The 15,048-nt window shown below is 44.9% G+C and overlaps 2 protein-coding genes across 4 annotated transcripts in view; one reads left to right on the forward strand and one right to left on the reverse strand.

Moving 5' to 3' along the window:
• Positions 1–10,553, forward strand: part of Grip163 (gamma-tubulin complex component 6) — a 46,984-nt gene extending 36,431 nt beyond the window's left edge. The window contains exons 24-28 of one of the 3 annotated variants that reach the window (XR_016284003.1): positions 72–126; positions 2,013–2,174; positions 2,943–3,139; positions 4,514–6,801; positions 9,461–9,578. Coding sequence is in view for 2 of the 3 variants with exons in the window: in XM_089551773.1 (XP_089407899.1) it covers positions 72–126; positions 2,013–2,174; positions 2,943–3,139; positions 9,461–9,657 (611 nt within the window). In the remaining variant the exon portion in view is untranslated. Of the gene's footprint in view, positions 1–71; positions 127–2,012; positions 2,175–2,942; positions 3,140–4,513; positions 6,802–9,460 lie in introns of all 3 variants that reach the window. The other 2 variants (XM_089551774.1, XM_089551773.1) reach the window with 2 other exon arrangements.
• A 121-nt stretch (positions 10,554–10,674) lies between these two features.
• Positions 10,675–11,557, reverse strand: bisc (TM2 domain-containing protein 1 biscotti). The gene has a single exon (XM_089551775.1). The coding sequence runs from the start codon at positions 11,286–11,288 to the stop codon at positions 10,740–10,742; it is 549 nt and encodes a 182-aa protein (XP_089407901.1). The 5' UTR covers positions 11,289–11,557; the 3' UTR covers positions 10,675–10,739.
• Between the last annotated feature and the right edge of the window lie 3,491 nt (positions 11,558–15,048).

Consider the following 15,048-nt stretch of genomic DNA (forward strand, 5'->3'; position numbering starts at 1 on the left):
TGTCCTTGCATCATCAGCTGCACATCACTCACAACAATAAGCTCATCTTGAAATCTGTTCTTCTTCCCCAGCACTTCCCAGGGACCCGCACTCGTCGCCGGAGTTTAGACAGCTCCAGCTGATGAGGTGAGTGGTGGAATAATAAGATTTAGTGACCCAAGTAAGGCTACAAGTTGGACTGGTTGGCTGACATGCATGTTTGAAAGGATACGCACAATGCAAAGCAAACCAAAATGAAATAAGAATTTGGTGCATGTGTGACACGCTTTTGCAGATTGCCTTTCTTATTTCTTACTCATGCATACTCTTCGTTTCGGAATAAAAACTTTGGTTGCAAAAACTTTGGTTGCGAGACAGCACTTGTGTCCTTTGTTCTTATTGTTTTTCACGCTTTGTGCATTCTTTCAAAACTTCAGTGACCAGCTGTGCAGAGCATCAGTTTCTTATATTTGCGCTATTTTGACTCACAAGGCATCAGTCATATACATGATGACAAAACTGCAAAAAATGCTCACAGCAAAGGAAGGTGTCAAAGAAAGTAGGAAGTGTCTTCCCATAATGCAATGCAAGCCTACATCAGCTATATGGGTAAAGGGGGATATGGAAGAAAGAATGCAACAAGAGACTGTGGTTGAGGTTCAGTTGCAAGGTTATTGAGCTGTAACAATGACAGTCAAGCAGGTCACGCAACCCGTTGCAACCCGTTAATGTGGCCTGCTAATTGTACTCAAATTTGTAATTTATTCAGTTTGTTGTACACGGTAGCAGTGTGGCGAAAATGTACTGCAGGGAGCCCCAAGTTAAACGGATGGTAATGTTCATTGGTGGCATGTAATCATGTAACTGATGACAGTGAGTCAATTGACCTTGCTATATGATGACATCTTTTCACGTGGAGGTTGACCACGAGGCCTTGGGCTGTAACTGCCGGTGAGGTAAAAGACAAGGTTCAAGCACAGTAGTCCGTTACAAAAAAAAATGAACTTAAGACGAGTAGAAAGGTGGGTGAATTGGCAACATATATACATGACGATGGAACTACAAAGAAAGACAGGGACAGTAAAAAGGACTTGTGATGGCACTTGTATTGAGCCATTTTTGTTGTCCATGTGCCATGGGATGCCACATTTACGGAGAACTTAGTGAAAATAGTGTAGCAGCTATGAGGAAATGAATAAAATAAGCCTGGCAATCTGGTCATGATGGAACTGCCCTCGGGTTCTGTACCTACTTGTGCCAGGTGTTTCACTGATCTAGTGGAATGGTGTCAAGGCTGTGATGAAATCCCTCATGGCTGGGAGGATACATTGAGAAGATCAAGGAGACGCCATCCAGTTGTGTTAGTAGGTGATGCTTTGGCTCCCAACATGGGGCCGTTTCTGTAAAGAAGGCCCCCATGTTGAGGCCTAAACATCATCTTCTAACAGAACTGGCCAACATAAACAAATCTGTCATGCTGGGAGCTGGAACGTCATCTTCTAATGCAGATGCTGAGGAATCCTGCATGTCTTCTCTTTCTGCTTAGTGTGCTTGACAAAAGGAGCACGCACAGGCATGGCTTCTAAAAAAGAATGTTCGAATTCAATGAATACTAATGACTAGTGGTGTAGTGAAGCAATCTGCCAAAAGCACAGTATGGTCAGTCTCAAGATAAAGTGGGTGAAGAAAGGAGGGTTGGGAAATGCACGGATTTAGGCAATTGGGGAACCCAAAAAGCACTTCAAGGAATTCAAGGATTTCGTGAAACCCAGTTTGGGAACTTTTTATTCTGATGCAACTGCTGGGCATCCTTCCAATCTAGTGAAGTGTTGGTCATATGTATAGGGGAATCCCCCAAGGTGGAGTAGGTTTTGTAATAGGGGACTAATTACTCATTTTCATCCACCCAAGCGCAGCCATACAGCTACAAAGGAAAGCTATACGGCTTCCAGCCGTTTACTGCCTTATTACTAGCGAAGTGTGCGTGTACCTGTAGAGAAAACCTGTGGTCTGTGCCCCCCCCTTCGATGCAGGCATGAGATGCTCCACTTTGTGCATCTTGTCCAGTCTTACGTGGGTGGCCAGGTGATGCAGGCATCGCTCGCAGAGCTGCGGGCCGAGCTCATTGGCAAGGCACGCACAGTGGACGACCTCCGCAACGTGCATCTGGCATTTCTGAAGCGGCTCAGCCAACGGTAAAGTACTACATGCTCAAGGTGTTGTGCGGTGAAGATCAGCTTTGCACGGTGAAGAAGGGTGTTGTACCGTGATGAAGGCTGTCATGCAGAGCAGTTCCTCCGTTTAGGGAGAAGGAAATAATGCCACCTAGCTTGGAGACAGGGTTTACTTGTGGTGATGAACAGTATTCAGCCTATCTATTGCTTGGCATTGAAATCCGCTGCGATGTGGAAATTTGAACTTGAGGAGGACAGAAGATTCATTTCAGTTATGGGGGCTTAGAATTGACCCCTTCTATGCCCAGAGATCCGTATAGTTCATTTTTATTGCCTCACTCATTTGTTTTTTAAATGGTTCTTATTCTTCACTGTACATCTTGTTTCGATTATGTGGTTTATTTAATACCTCTACATCACTGTAATATGTTTGTTCAGTGTATCAGGATAAATGGAGGTCTTGTGTGCGCACCTCACACTGCACGGTTGGAAAATTACTTTACAGGAACACTTTTTAATTTGGGTCCCTAATTAGCATCAGAAATTAATGTGGACGGTGATGTGTAATAAAGCGGTATAGTATGTGGTGGCAGCAAGCGTCAGTCAATAGCAGGGGAGAATAAAAGGCTGAGAGGAGGGTGTGACTGCAGCGCTCAGAAATTTTCGGGGGAGGGGGGTGATCTGACACCAAAACAACCCACCCCACCTACGCCCCTGACGACCAGCATAAAGCAGTTTCTCTTCCTTTACAAGCCAAGCTTTTCTTTTTCTTTTCTTTGTTGCTTGCAGGTTGCTTTTAGGACGCAGGGCGGCACCCGTCTACAAGCTGCTGCGCGAGGCCTTGAGGACGGCGCTGTTCTTCCAAGCCGAGCTAGCCAGGTGTTCATGGCGCGTGGAAGGTGGCAGCCAGCTGACCCATCCGTCTTTCGGGAAATTTGTGACTGTCCACGCCAAGTTTCAGCAGATTGTGGCCACGTTGCAGACAGGTAAGGCCTTGGTTACTCTCCCGTGTGAACCTTGCTCAAGTCGCCGGTGTCGGCAGATTACCCATTGCAATTACATCTGCAGGCTGATCCGAAAGTAACAGTAAAGGTAACAGATTCAGTAACATGAAAAGTGCAGGCCTTCCCACAATGCAGTGGTCACAGAAATGCACAGAAAGAAGGGAATTTTTTTCACAACAGAATATGTTGTTGCCAGAGTAGTTGTTTGAGTGCCTGCAGTGTATGTGTGTGTGTATGTTAGCGTGCTAGTGTGCTAGGTAGGTTGTGTCTTGTCCTCGTTGCTCAAGGAAAAAAAAAAAGATATTTTGATGCTGAATGCAGCCTGTTTACTGCCCAGGGCTCCTGAACGGACCTGGGCCCATTAACTACATCACAATTATTTACTGTTCACAGATCAAGTTATGTCAGCAGTTTGGTATAGTAGCATTACAGTGTCGCCTGTGGTTGATGTATGTAACTATTCTGGCAATAAAATTTCCCATTATGATACAAAAAATTCCCCTCTTTCTGTGCATTTTAGTGAGAACTGCATGGTGCTACTATCTACGCATTGTAATTGTTGAATTTTTACTTTTTGTTACTTCTGGATTGGCTGGTATACCTTGTATGAGATTCCCCTTGGAAACTTTGAAGGGGGGCAATGCTTTTAGTGGCATATGTGTGTGGCCCTATGGACATACAAGCTAAGTGTCGTGTTGAGAAACTAGGTCAAGCAGTATAGGTAGCCCTATCTTCAAATTCGATAGTCAGTTATGTCATGCTGATTTTGTGTGTTTGGGATGCTGAACAAGAGATCTGGTGTACCAGGGTGGAAAGCTAAGAAAGCATAGTGTATGTAAAAACTGTATGTCATGGGACTCTTTCCAAAGTACTAGTATTTAGTGTTTTGGCTGCGTAAGTGAGCTCTTACATGATAGCTACTGGTGCCAGTTGTTTCTGACTGGACATGCACTTTTTGTTTGGAGTTATTTTTTTCACATATCTGCTAACTGTCAAAATAAAGCACACTCAATAAATGTCAAATGCTTATTGAGGCTCAGTGCCAGTTTTCATTTTAAAACAGAAAAGAAATTTTAGGTCCAGATTTGTGCTATAATGATTGATGCTCTTATGTGCAGCCTACGAGGTTTGAAAGTGAGCTTGAAGAAAGAAGAAAGTGTTCACTTCACAATATAAATAAATACATGATAAAAAAGATAGGCGGTACCTTTGAGACCACTTTCAGTCATGGGGTAGGAAGTTGGTGATGCTTCTTCCATATTGGTGATTCAGGGGCGGAGTGTTCAAATTTTCTTGCTATTCGCTGTCGAATGCATTTTTTTTCTCTGCGTCTTCTGCTATACTTGATAATTTCAGAGTCATCACTGGAACCAGTCGTTGGGTGGGGTGGCTGATGGTGTAGCACGTGGCCGGAGTTGTGTGCAAAAGTAAAACGCTTGGCTCTTCAGCAGTCACGTTGGTGAACTGATTTGTAGGGGACATTATTATCAGTTTTTGCCACATGACCTGTTTCAGCATACTTCTTGAAGCTGCGTTGCAAGTGGATTTTTTTTTCTCATTACACCAAAAAGTCATGGAGTTACTACTCACTTCGATCACACAGTTTTGACGTGCTAACCATTCTGGCAAAAATGTTCACTCATAGGCACTTAGGATCAGCTCTGCTCACAAATAAAGCAGCGCTTCCGAGCACACGTCACAGCGGATTAGAGCGCCTTAATTGTGTAGCTTTCCACAAGCATTTCTCAAAGTTTTATAAGGCCAGAAAATGTGGTGGGCAGGTTCTGCCAGCTTTCTGTGTCGTCCATCAGTTGCTTAGGGGTGTGCGAATATAGTGCTTTTCCGAAACTGAATTTAATATGGATAGGCTAGCTATGCTACCAAATCAGATACAAATAGTGCAGTTAAAAACTGAATCTAATATGAATCGAGTAGTGATGGAAGCAAATGGAATGCAAATACATTATTTTTATGATTATTCACTACTTGCACGATAATTCGTACTAAAGCTAGCCTATTCGTACAAATCAAATATTCAAGCAGAACAGCGAAGCTCTAGTGGTGGCGCAATAAATCTTGGAGTTAAAGCTGTAGCTGTTAAAAAATGCTACGCCGATCTCCACTAGAGGTCATGAAATGCGAATTCGGTGTACAGTAGACTCCCGTTAAGACGAACTCACTTAAGATGAACCCTTGGTTAAGATGAACAGTGGTGGTCATTTGTTTAGTTTCCCATAGAGTCAATGCAAAAAAAATCTGCTTAAAATGTACACTGCACACGTGCTAATTGGTTAAGATGAACTTTCACGACCAGCCGTGCCCAAGCCATGCAGCTTTACTCGACCATTCGAGCAGTATTTCAGCGGAAGGAAAGAAAAAAAAAGCTAAAAAATTGAAAGCTTTTTTGCACCGCCGACGATCCATGCGACGCGGGGAGGCACAGAGACCTAACCACGTCTCCGTTGAAAGGGCGATTCTGTGAAAGCAGAACTGTCGCTGCTCCTCCCCTGTGAGGGCACTGAAGGATATCTTGGAAGGTTAAGTGATATGCCTACGCTTGTAGCAAGCAGACGATTTTCTCGACAGACACAAAAAAAAAATAACAGACTGGGCAACACTAAACAGTGCCTGATGCACTGCACTAGTAGTGCAATAAATGCTTATGTTGCAATTATTTTTTTCCTAAATGACTATTTCATGGCTTTGTTCACATATACGAAGTATTTGGACACACACTGCATGCTCGAACATCATTTTAAAAAGCACTCCTAATTAGATGAACTTCTGATAAGATGAACAGTTTTCATGGTCCCTTGGAGTTCGTCTTAAAGGGAGTCTACTGTATTAGGTCTATGACTATCATGTTGTGTGCTTAGGAAGGTTACCTTTTGCTACTGATGACGGTAGCGAAGAAATCAGTTCCAAAACTGAGTTGATGAGAGCAACGAGAGTTTAAGCAGCAGCCTCGTATATTGGGCATGAAGGCAGGGTTTGCGAAACGTGGCTGAACCTTGTCTTGAATATATACATATATACGAGAACTATGAATGCCGCCACACGAATGGATCGTGTCATTCAGCTCTGCTTTCTGTACCGACGATCGCAGCAGCAGGCCATGTGGTGTCGGTGCGGGCCCCGTTTTCAAAAAGTCTTCGAAAAAAAAAACTACAGTGCACCCTTTTTGAACTTGGTGCCAATTAATCAAGAACTTGACAGTGGATTCAGTTTGTTCTGAATAAGTTTTAATACATACTATTTGATTCGTTCACCTAATTGAATCAAAGGATATTCGATTCGCTGTGCAAAGATGTCTAATATTCGCACACCCTTACAAATGCTCTGTCTATCTGTGTGCTCCAACGGTGCATCTCTAACCCTGCTCATTAACACTGTTTATATTTACTTTTGTTTCATTTTATTTCTGCCACTTCCTGTACACTTCTCCTTTGCTCTCTCTTTTTGTTTTCTCTTCCTCTCCCCACTCTCTTTCACCCTCTCTCTGGTCTCTCTCACGGACTGCGACCGCCGTGGAACAAAAACAATAAAACAAAATCCCCACGAAATCTGCACCGCTGCCGCAAATATGCACACGCCAATCTGTGGAATGTTGCAGCCTGGCTCTCGGATGCCATGGGAAGCCCAAGGTACAAACTTCTGTGCATTTTTCGTCACGAGCACTCTCTCACCTCTGCTTTTGTTTTGCTTCAGCCCACGCTTGTGCATGGCATTGTCTTTCTGCATTGTTTCGACTCACCTACTGACCACCTGTTCCCCCGTTTGCTTTGCTTGAGGCCAGCCATTTCGATCATGTAGTGCTTCATCTTCAGGCCTCAACAATTGTAGACGCTGCAGTAGTTTGCTTTTAAATGTAGGCGCTTTTCACCTGGGCTTTACAACGTGTAAATCTTGCTGTGCTGCTTGTAATGACCTTGTCTTAAAGGTGCACTGAAGAGGAATCTGAACTTGTCTTTTTGCCGCGGGAACTCGATCTACACGTTCCGAGCTTTCTTAGAAACTGCGATTTACTGCCCTGTGGGGCCTATTTCCCCAATTAAATCGAATTAACGTCCGGCTCCCGCCTTTTTTTTTTTAATTCTGCCTCGTACGGTGGGCGGAGTCGACCAACGCGTGGAGTGCCTTTCACCCAGTCCCGTGGCGGCTTGCCGCTCTGCCATCGGCAGACTAATACGTAGTAGTTCGTAGTAGCAAATAGTCCGCGCGTATTTTTATTTCTTCGGGCTTATTTTGCGGCTGTATTATCTGCGAATGAAACTATTTATTCATGGAAACCTAAAAAACAAAATAAAGCGAAAGCAAAGCCTCCACGGGACTGGGTGAAAGGCGCTCCACGCGTTGGTCGACTCCGCCCACCGTACGAGGCAGAATTCAAAAATAAAGGCGGGAGCCGGACATTAATTCGTTTTAATTGGGGAAATCGGCCACACAGGGCAATAAGTCACTGTTTCTAAGAATGCTAGGAACGTGTGGATCGAGTTCCCGCGGCAAAAAGACATGTTCAGAATCCTCTTCAGTGCACCTTTAATGCAGTTCAGTACTCTGAACATTTTCTGTTGATGATGAATGCAACTTATGATGTCTTCTTCATTACCATATTGGCCATCACATAATGGGGTTACTGTGCTGAGTGTAGCATATTTTCTGGTTGATGCAGAAAAAGTTTTCACTGCTGTTGTTCTACTTTTGGTGACCAGAATTGTCTCTTGAGGGGCTCATGTTAAAGCATATATAAAAGCGATTTCTTTCGGTTGAAAATGTACAGTGCGTTGCATTTGATTGCGAGCATGTGGACAGGAATGTGCAGCGAAGTTCGAAGAAATAATGAAGGGAGATGGGCTGGGATGATGTAACAGTTCTGAAACTGATTCAATTCCTTTTTATACTTCGAGACCCTTCATCATTGGATGAAGTTCAGGCAGTTCACGTGCAGCTTGGCACTGGCTGGTTCCAAAACGAATGGTCGAGAGTGCAGGTCTGCTCGCCTTGCGTCGCCTGTGTGCTGCCCACATTAATGGCCGGTTAACATCCCGAACAGCGTGAATAACTTTTAAACGACAAACTGCAGTGAAGTATTGCCATGACCCAACCCGAGAAAACCATCCGTTTTCCTCAAAAAAGGCTGCCACCGTCCGGAAGACGTTGAAGTAATGAGCGTTATCATTGGAACGTGGCAGGTGGTTGTTTCTACAATGCTATTGTAGATGGCGGTACAAGTCTCACTGCGAGATGTGCTGTTTTCTAGTTGCTGCCACAGATGGTGTTGTGGTCTCAGGGTGGTAGCATACCCCACGAAATCAAAAACGTGATGAGTAAGAGCTAACACTCTTAAAAGTTGTTTGTAATGCACATGCGATTTACGAATATGCACTGAAATGCTGCCCGCAGGGCTCGATTTGACCACTGAGGTTTATAATTCTGACACCATGAACCCCCATCCCGCCTCCTCCTTTCAAGAAAGAACTGCTACCATTTCATTAAGACTGCGGTCTTATCTTCTTCGACCTGTCACGGGCGCCATCTTGCTGCACTTCCACTTCGGAGATTGCAAGCGAGCCAAGAACTTGCACCTCCCTAGGACACTTTCGCAAAACAAATACAGGAGTGTAGCTGGCATGCACTGCACTGGCCGAAACAAACGAGAAAGTGCTGCACTCTTTGAACTGGCGCAGCAAATGCAGCTAAACTGAACAGAACTTGAAGCTAAGCCTTGCTCTGCATTGACTCTGCTATAAGATCACTCAAGTCCAGTGATAGCAGTGGCATGGTGCTGCTTCAGCTAATTCCGAAGGGTGGGAAATACAAAAATGAAATGGAATTGTTTTGTTATACCGGACCTAGTGTTTTGAAACTAGCTTGAATACTTGATTAGGTGTCACTGGTGGAGATAGGGAGAAGCAATGCCTGTTTATTTCTCACTTTTCTCAGATGGGGAGGGGAGTCTTGCTTGCAAGGCCATGAGCATATTCTGTGCCTAACTCATGCAGACTTTGTTTAATGCTTCTGGATGCCTCCTGAATTCACCAGAGCTTCAAGTGCTTGATGGTCTTGGAGCAGGTCTTGAAGTGCTTACTGCATTGGTGCGCTTAGCAGTGCACAGAGGGAATGTAATCGCCTAACATTCAGTGATTTCATATGCTTCATTGTGCAGCTGGCACGGTAGTGATGATCTACATTGCATTATTCAGGAGCCACTGCATAATCCTGACAAGAGACTAGTGTTTGTTTGTATATTAATTCTTTTTTCTTCCCGGTCTTGCATCTTATCATTTCTTCTTGCATTTTCAGCATTGAAGGGCCCTCACCTGTCAAGGTACCAGATGAACTGTCACATGCTCTCCGAGGTGCTAAACTTCAGCACATTCCTCTGGCCTGAGTCGGCCGGAGCGAATCTTGGAGACAGCACGGCATCCCAAACGTCAGTTTTAAGCAGTAAGATGGCTGATGAACCATCCACGGATGCCTCGGGAAAATCTGTCGCCTAATCCCTTGGCAGCGTTCTTTCGCAAAGGGAATAACTTGTTATTTATTTTTAGTTACGTTCACTTCAGATTGATTCACTCCGTAGTGTAACATGTTAATACGATGATCTCATCTTCCTTTAATAGGACCATCTTGTTGCAGCCCAAACAGTAGCCTTAATTTTGAGATGCGCCAGTCCCGTAATATGCTCTGCGTACAGGTTGAAGCCTCGAAATACTTCTCCACTGAACGTAGCATGACGACTTACATTTAGTTATCAGCGTGTTGCGGTGGGTCTGTTTTTCATGAACAGTAGGAGCTCGAATCTAGTGGTTGTTTCGTTATTTCTTCTTATGTGCCGAACAGTTCTTTTTCTCTGGGGGGCGTATACTGACTGAAAGGAATGGCACAGAGCTGCCATTGTTTACATGTTACATAAGCATGGCTGGAACAAACTTTTGCCCAGTGGACGCACATTTCAAGCTTTAACCAGTGCCAAATGACACATGTTCCAGTGTCTCGAGGTCCCATGTAAGTTGCTCTACAATTGTCTCCTGTTATATTTTTGAGCGCCAATAAAAATATAAACTGAAAATCCAGATGTAATCTATAACGTCTGCCTGTGTCTTGTCCATGCATGTTTCTGCAGCCATTTTGTTTTTTCCATCATCATTCATGAAGTGGAACCTTGTTCATAGAGTAAGGTGCCACTTCAGGCATGTAAGCAGAAAACTACTGCTTTAGCCTAAAATGTTTAGGAGCTTTATCGTTTTTGAACATTTTTAAGTTGCTTAGTTAATATTCGTCATTGTTGACTGTACCATACTGCTTTCTCTACTGTCCAGTGCTGGTGAGTTTGATCTATTTGTAAGAAGGAATAAAACTTCACCATCGTGTGACTGGATGTGTTGAATACGCAGTAGTGTGCCTGTTTCCTGCATTACCTTTCTTTTCAGCAGCGAATAGTCAACAACAACAACAAAAGATACGCACCTCTTCCTTCTCGCATCACGGTGAGTGAAAGGATGCAAACAGTCTAGTTACAAAAACTAGCAACATTTATCGTAACCAGGTAGCGCGCACCATGGAGGTGGTTCAAAAAAATTCACCAATCATCCTGCGGGTAAACGAATGTTTCGTTGTCGAGTCCAAGGAAACGCAGGCCGGGGCCGAAGTAACTTATGACATAATGCGAACCGTCGGCGGGCCCCACGACCTGCATCGAAATCAAAATTATGTCCACCAACTGGCCGAGGAACATGAAACCCAGTGTACAGAACTTTGCCAGACCGATGGCGGGGTAGCCCAGATAGAAGCGATCTGCTCCAAACATGCCGAGGAACACGGAGAGCAGCAGCGCGGTCTCGAAGGAGTAGCCGTTAGTGAAGCGGCACGGAATAGTCCTCTCGAAGGTATCCCGCCCTATGCCAGTGCCGTTTTTGCACACGATGCCGTCGGCTGCGGTGCAAATGACGCGGGCTTGGTCGTCGGGACCGCACGTCTTCGGCTGCTGAGTGGCCGGGTCGATTTCGGGAGCAGCGCACGAGTACTGCCCCATGAGGAGTGCACTGCAGTTCGCCTCGTAGGTTGTGAGGGCCAAAGCGACGGCGTTCATCAGCGCGCCCGCTGCCACAATCGTTGTAAGCGGTGTCATCGTGCAGCACGATTTCTCACGGTGCCTCCCGCACTCGCTCGCTTGCCGCCGATAACAAATACTTCATCACGAAGCCATAAGTTCAGCGATACTCGATAGTTTGACATCACATGTTTAAAGACTAGGTTTACGCACACAAGAACTAAAGCGTGTAATAGCAAGACACGCTTTCGTTCGGCTAGGAGTAGCTAGGAGTTTGTGGAGCTCGTCAGCACGATGTTTGCGAGGCTGTTCCCGTTGCAACAGATTATGGCAACTGGCAGCTACAGCTGCGGAAGCATCTTCGATTACTTACACTGGTGTGCACTGAGGCGCCTTGGAGCTTCTCTTTGTTACATATAAAATGCACCAGTGCGACCATCTTTTAACTTCAATGCCTGTCGCTACTACGGCGTCGAGCTAGTCGAGCCGCTTTCGTACTCTCTCTGCGACTGTAACGGGTCATAAGGTGGCGCCACGTCGCGGCACTGCGCTGTAACTTTTTAGCAGACGACACACTAATGAAGTTGAGGAAGGAGTGAAGGAAAAAATAGAAAAAGGTGTCTTAGTGGAGGGCTCTGGAACGATTTCGACAGCCTGGGGATGTTTCGCTTTTATGCTGATCGCTACTTATCCGCCGCTTTTGTTGCGAAAGCACTCATGCGATCGTCGGAGCCGAGCAAAAACCTGGCTTGCGTATCTTGCTTGCTCATCTTTCATCTTGCTTGTACATCGCTTGTTGCCATAGCAACTGTGACACTCTCAAAATTTGGCCCTGGCCGATTTGGACCAAAATTGATGTCCAACCATAACTGATCTAGCCCGATCCGATGGCAACCTCCAAATTTGACGCGGGCCATTTCCAAAAGTTCGGTCCGGTACACCTTCGAAAAAGTTGTTACTGCAGCAAACGTTACTGCAGCAAACGTCAGACTTCAATTTTCGAACCGGCATGTTTTATTGCTACGGTTTTTAAGGTTTAAGGTTATGGTAAGGTCTTTTGGTGCAAGCTCTCTGAAATTGCTCAGCCGCGCAGCGCCGAGGGTAATCTCGTTTAAAGAATTCTAAATGCTGACATGGCTGCTACTAACGGCCGGCTACAAATTTCTAATTGCAACGAGGCGCTTTTAACTGTAGCAGTTAAAAAGAAATGAAGGAAGCCAACAGTCGGTGAAACCAGGGAAAGCATAGGAAATTGTTTCTATTTTGCATTTCTCTTACCTTGTGGCATTTATCAAGGGAAATTAATAGCTTAATCATTTTATCGTTGGACAAAACTTGCTTAGAAAGTAGAAAAAACCACATGTCGCAAGGTGGGATCGGCCGGTGATATTTATTCCGGTGATATTTATGTTGAGTGTAAACCAACCTTGTGGGCTGACCACAATCGCCATTGCTCCATGCGAGGTGTTTTTGGAACAAACTCTTGTGTCGCGAAAGTTCAGTACTCGGAAATACCCGGAAATTTTTTAAGCCCTCTGTATTTCTAATGAAAAAGATTGCTGCGTCAGTTCCTCTTCCGTTGCGCTCGGGAGAAGGGAATATTATCTTCGGGCAAACGTGCTTATCATGTCTGCCAGGTAAAAAAGAACGAATATGCAAGAATCTACGCGAGTGATATGCCACTTAAGTTTTGGTTTGATTGCTTGTTTGTTTTTTTACCGCCTTGGACAATTGTGGTCTGGTTCCCGGATTATTTATGGGCGTTCGATGTCACGAGTGGCGTCTACCTGTGTACATAATGGTCTGCTTTTGTAAATAAAATTAAATTGCTGTCCGGCTTTTATGTTGCATGCTTTCTCCTCGTCCACGTTTTTTTTTTGGGGGGGGGGGGGGGGCGGGGGGGGGGAGGAAACTGTTTCTTTTAACACTTGGCTTCAGGTGGTGATGGTAGGCCGCCTTTCTCACGGCCGAGTCGCTCCTTCAAATACATGGCATCGAGTGGTACTTGGTGAACGCCTGTACTTTGGCTTTGGTTGAGTTCTATGAACTGACAAGAATATGGAAAAAAACATAACAAAGAAAAATGCAGCGATTTTCCGAAACAATGGGGATTTTTGCCCTAAGGCAGGGAATTTTTGTTTGCAGCATGGAACATCTCTGGATAACCAACGACGTATGTAAGCCCCTCGTGCCACGTGTTTTCGAAACAAAGTGTACAGCTGTACGCAAACTGTACCGCGAGATTTGCATTCTGTGGTTGACACGCAACATTTTCGAGGAACCGTTCTGCGCGTCCACGCTACAGGTTTTACCTGAATAGCAATCCATTACCAAAGACACCTTGGTGACCGTAAATAGCACTGATGTCTCTACAAGCGTAAAATCGGGGTCTAAAGTCTCTGGACCATGTGTTCCCTAAACCAAGCCGATGGCTCTACTATTAGCCGGCAGCTGGAGATCACATTCAAAAATCAAGTCAAAATCATGTTCTTTCACCTCCACAGGTACGGTCGTCAGCCGGCGGCTAATAACAGAGCTATCGGCTTCGCTGACGGAACACCCGGTCCAGACACTTTTGTCCCCGACTGTACCCTGCACTCGTGCAGCCGTGAGCAATATTAGAGGGAACAAAGTTTGAGCATTAATTTATTGATTACTCCATAATTATGTGCGACAAGGAAATTATTTTTCTGTTTTTAACTTTTCTCACTAGTGTACAATATCCTAAAGACATTCTCAAATTAATGGAAGGAATAAGCAGAAAATTAGCCATTTAGGGCTAAAGGTTTGTTCTCTCTGGACATTGCTCACGGCTGTACATGAATGGCCACGCATTTCGTACGCTGCATGCGTACATGTGTCTGCGCAGAATACGAAGATAGATTATCGCCACCTCAGCGTCCGCACTACGCAGATCTAAAGAGTTTTAGTATTGCGGGCTAGTATTGCACTAGAGAGTTTTAGTATTGCGGGCTTTGCGTAATTGCGTGCATAGCGGAATAGCGGGTCCAGAGTGCGCATGCGCAGAACGCTAACGGGGAAATAGCGTTAGCGTACGCACGCAATTTTCAGAAGTTAGCGTTGCGACAGTTGCGGCTTTTGCGCCCTTAGCGTGAAAACATGGCGGCGTCCTTCCAAGCGAGAGCCGCCCGCTTCAGCCTTCCTTGCGATTCCGATCGGCATGTTTACCCGCAACTACTGGTGTTTTGGCTTTTCGCTATGGCTTACCTTGCTTAGACGATAAAGTTTAAGTTGCAATTTAGCCCAGTTTTTGAGATACCCTCTCGATTCTGGAGCGCGCAAGCCTAATGGGACCTCAAGCTGCATTGCTGCCGTCTGCAACTGCCCGAAACGTAGCCGAAACCTAGCACAAACGTCCGGATCGAAACAAAATCAGATTTGGAACTTTTTCGCGGTGTTTTATAGACTCAAATGATGTAAAGCGAGTTTATATTAAATTTACAAAAGTTTTTTGAACATTAGACGTCATGTGAAGGCATAGAGTTAATATAACGGCTTGTAGTTAACATTGACTTGACTAGATGGCGCCACTGTTTTACGTTTTTTATTTCATTTTATTTTAATTTCAGGGTCATTTTGCAGGCTAAAATAAGCGCTGCAGTAATAATTCGTTTAAAAAACTCGGAAATTTTATACTTTGGCAAGTTAGCGGCAGTGTCGACCATTTTAGAAGGACCGTTCGCATCCATGTCAAGCGGATGGCGTTTAACGTTTTTCAAAAGGCCATGGCTGGAGACACGCGCGTGTCACCAGCCAGGTAGGGGGGCTAGATGGCTGTTGACACGCAGATACCCACGTGACAACATAATTAAACAAA

The sequence above is a fragment of the Amblyomma mixtum genome, chromosome 7 (assembly GCF_055824585.1).
Source record: "Amblyomma mixtum isolate Tamu chromosome 7, ASM5582458v1, whole genome shotgun sequence".
NCBI lineage: Eukaryota > Metazoa > Arthropoda > Arachnida > Ixodida > Ixodidae > Amblyomma > Amblyomma mixtum.

What these genes read in the sequence shown, in the direction of transcription:
- bisc (XM_089551775.1), bottom strand. Translation starts at nt 11,288, where the DNA reads ATGACACCGCTTACAACGATTGTGGCAGCGGGCGCGCTGATGAACGCC.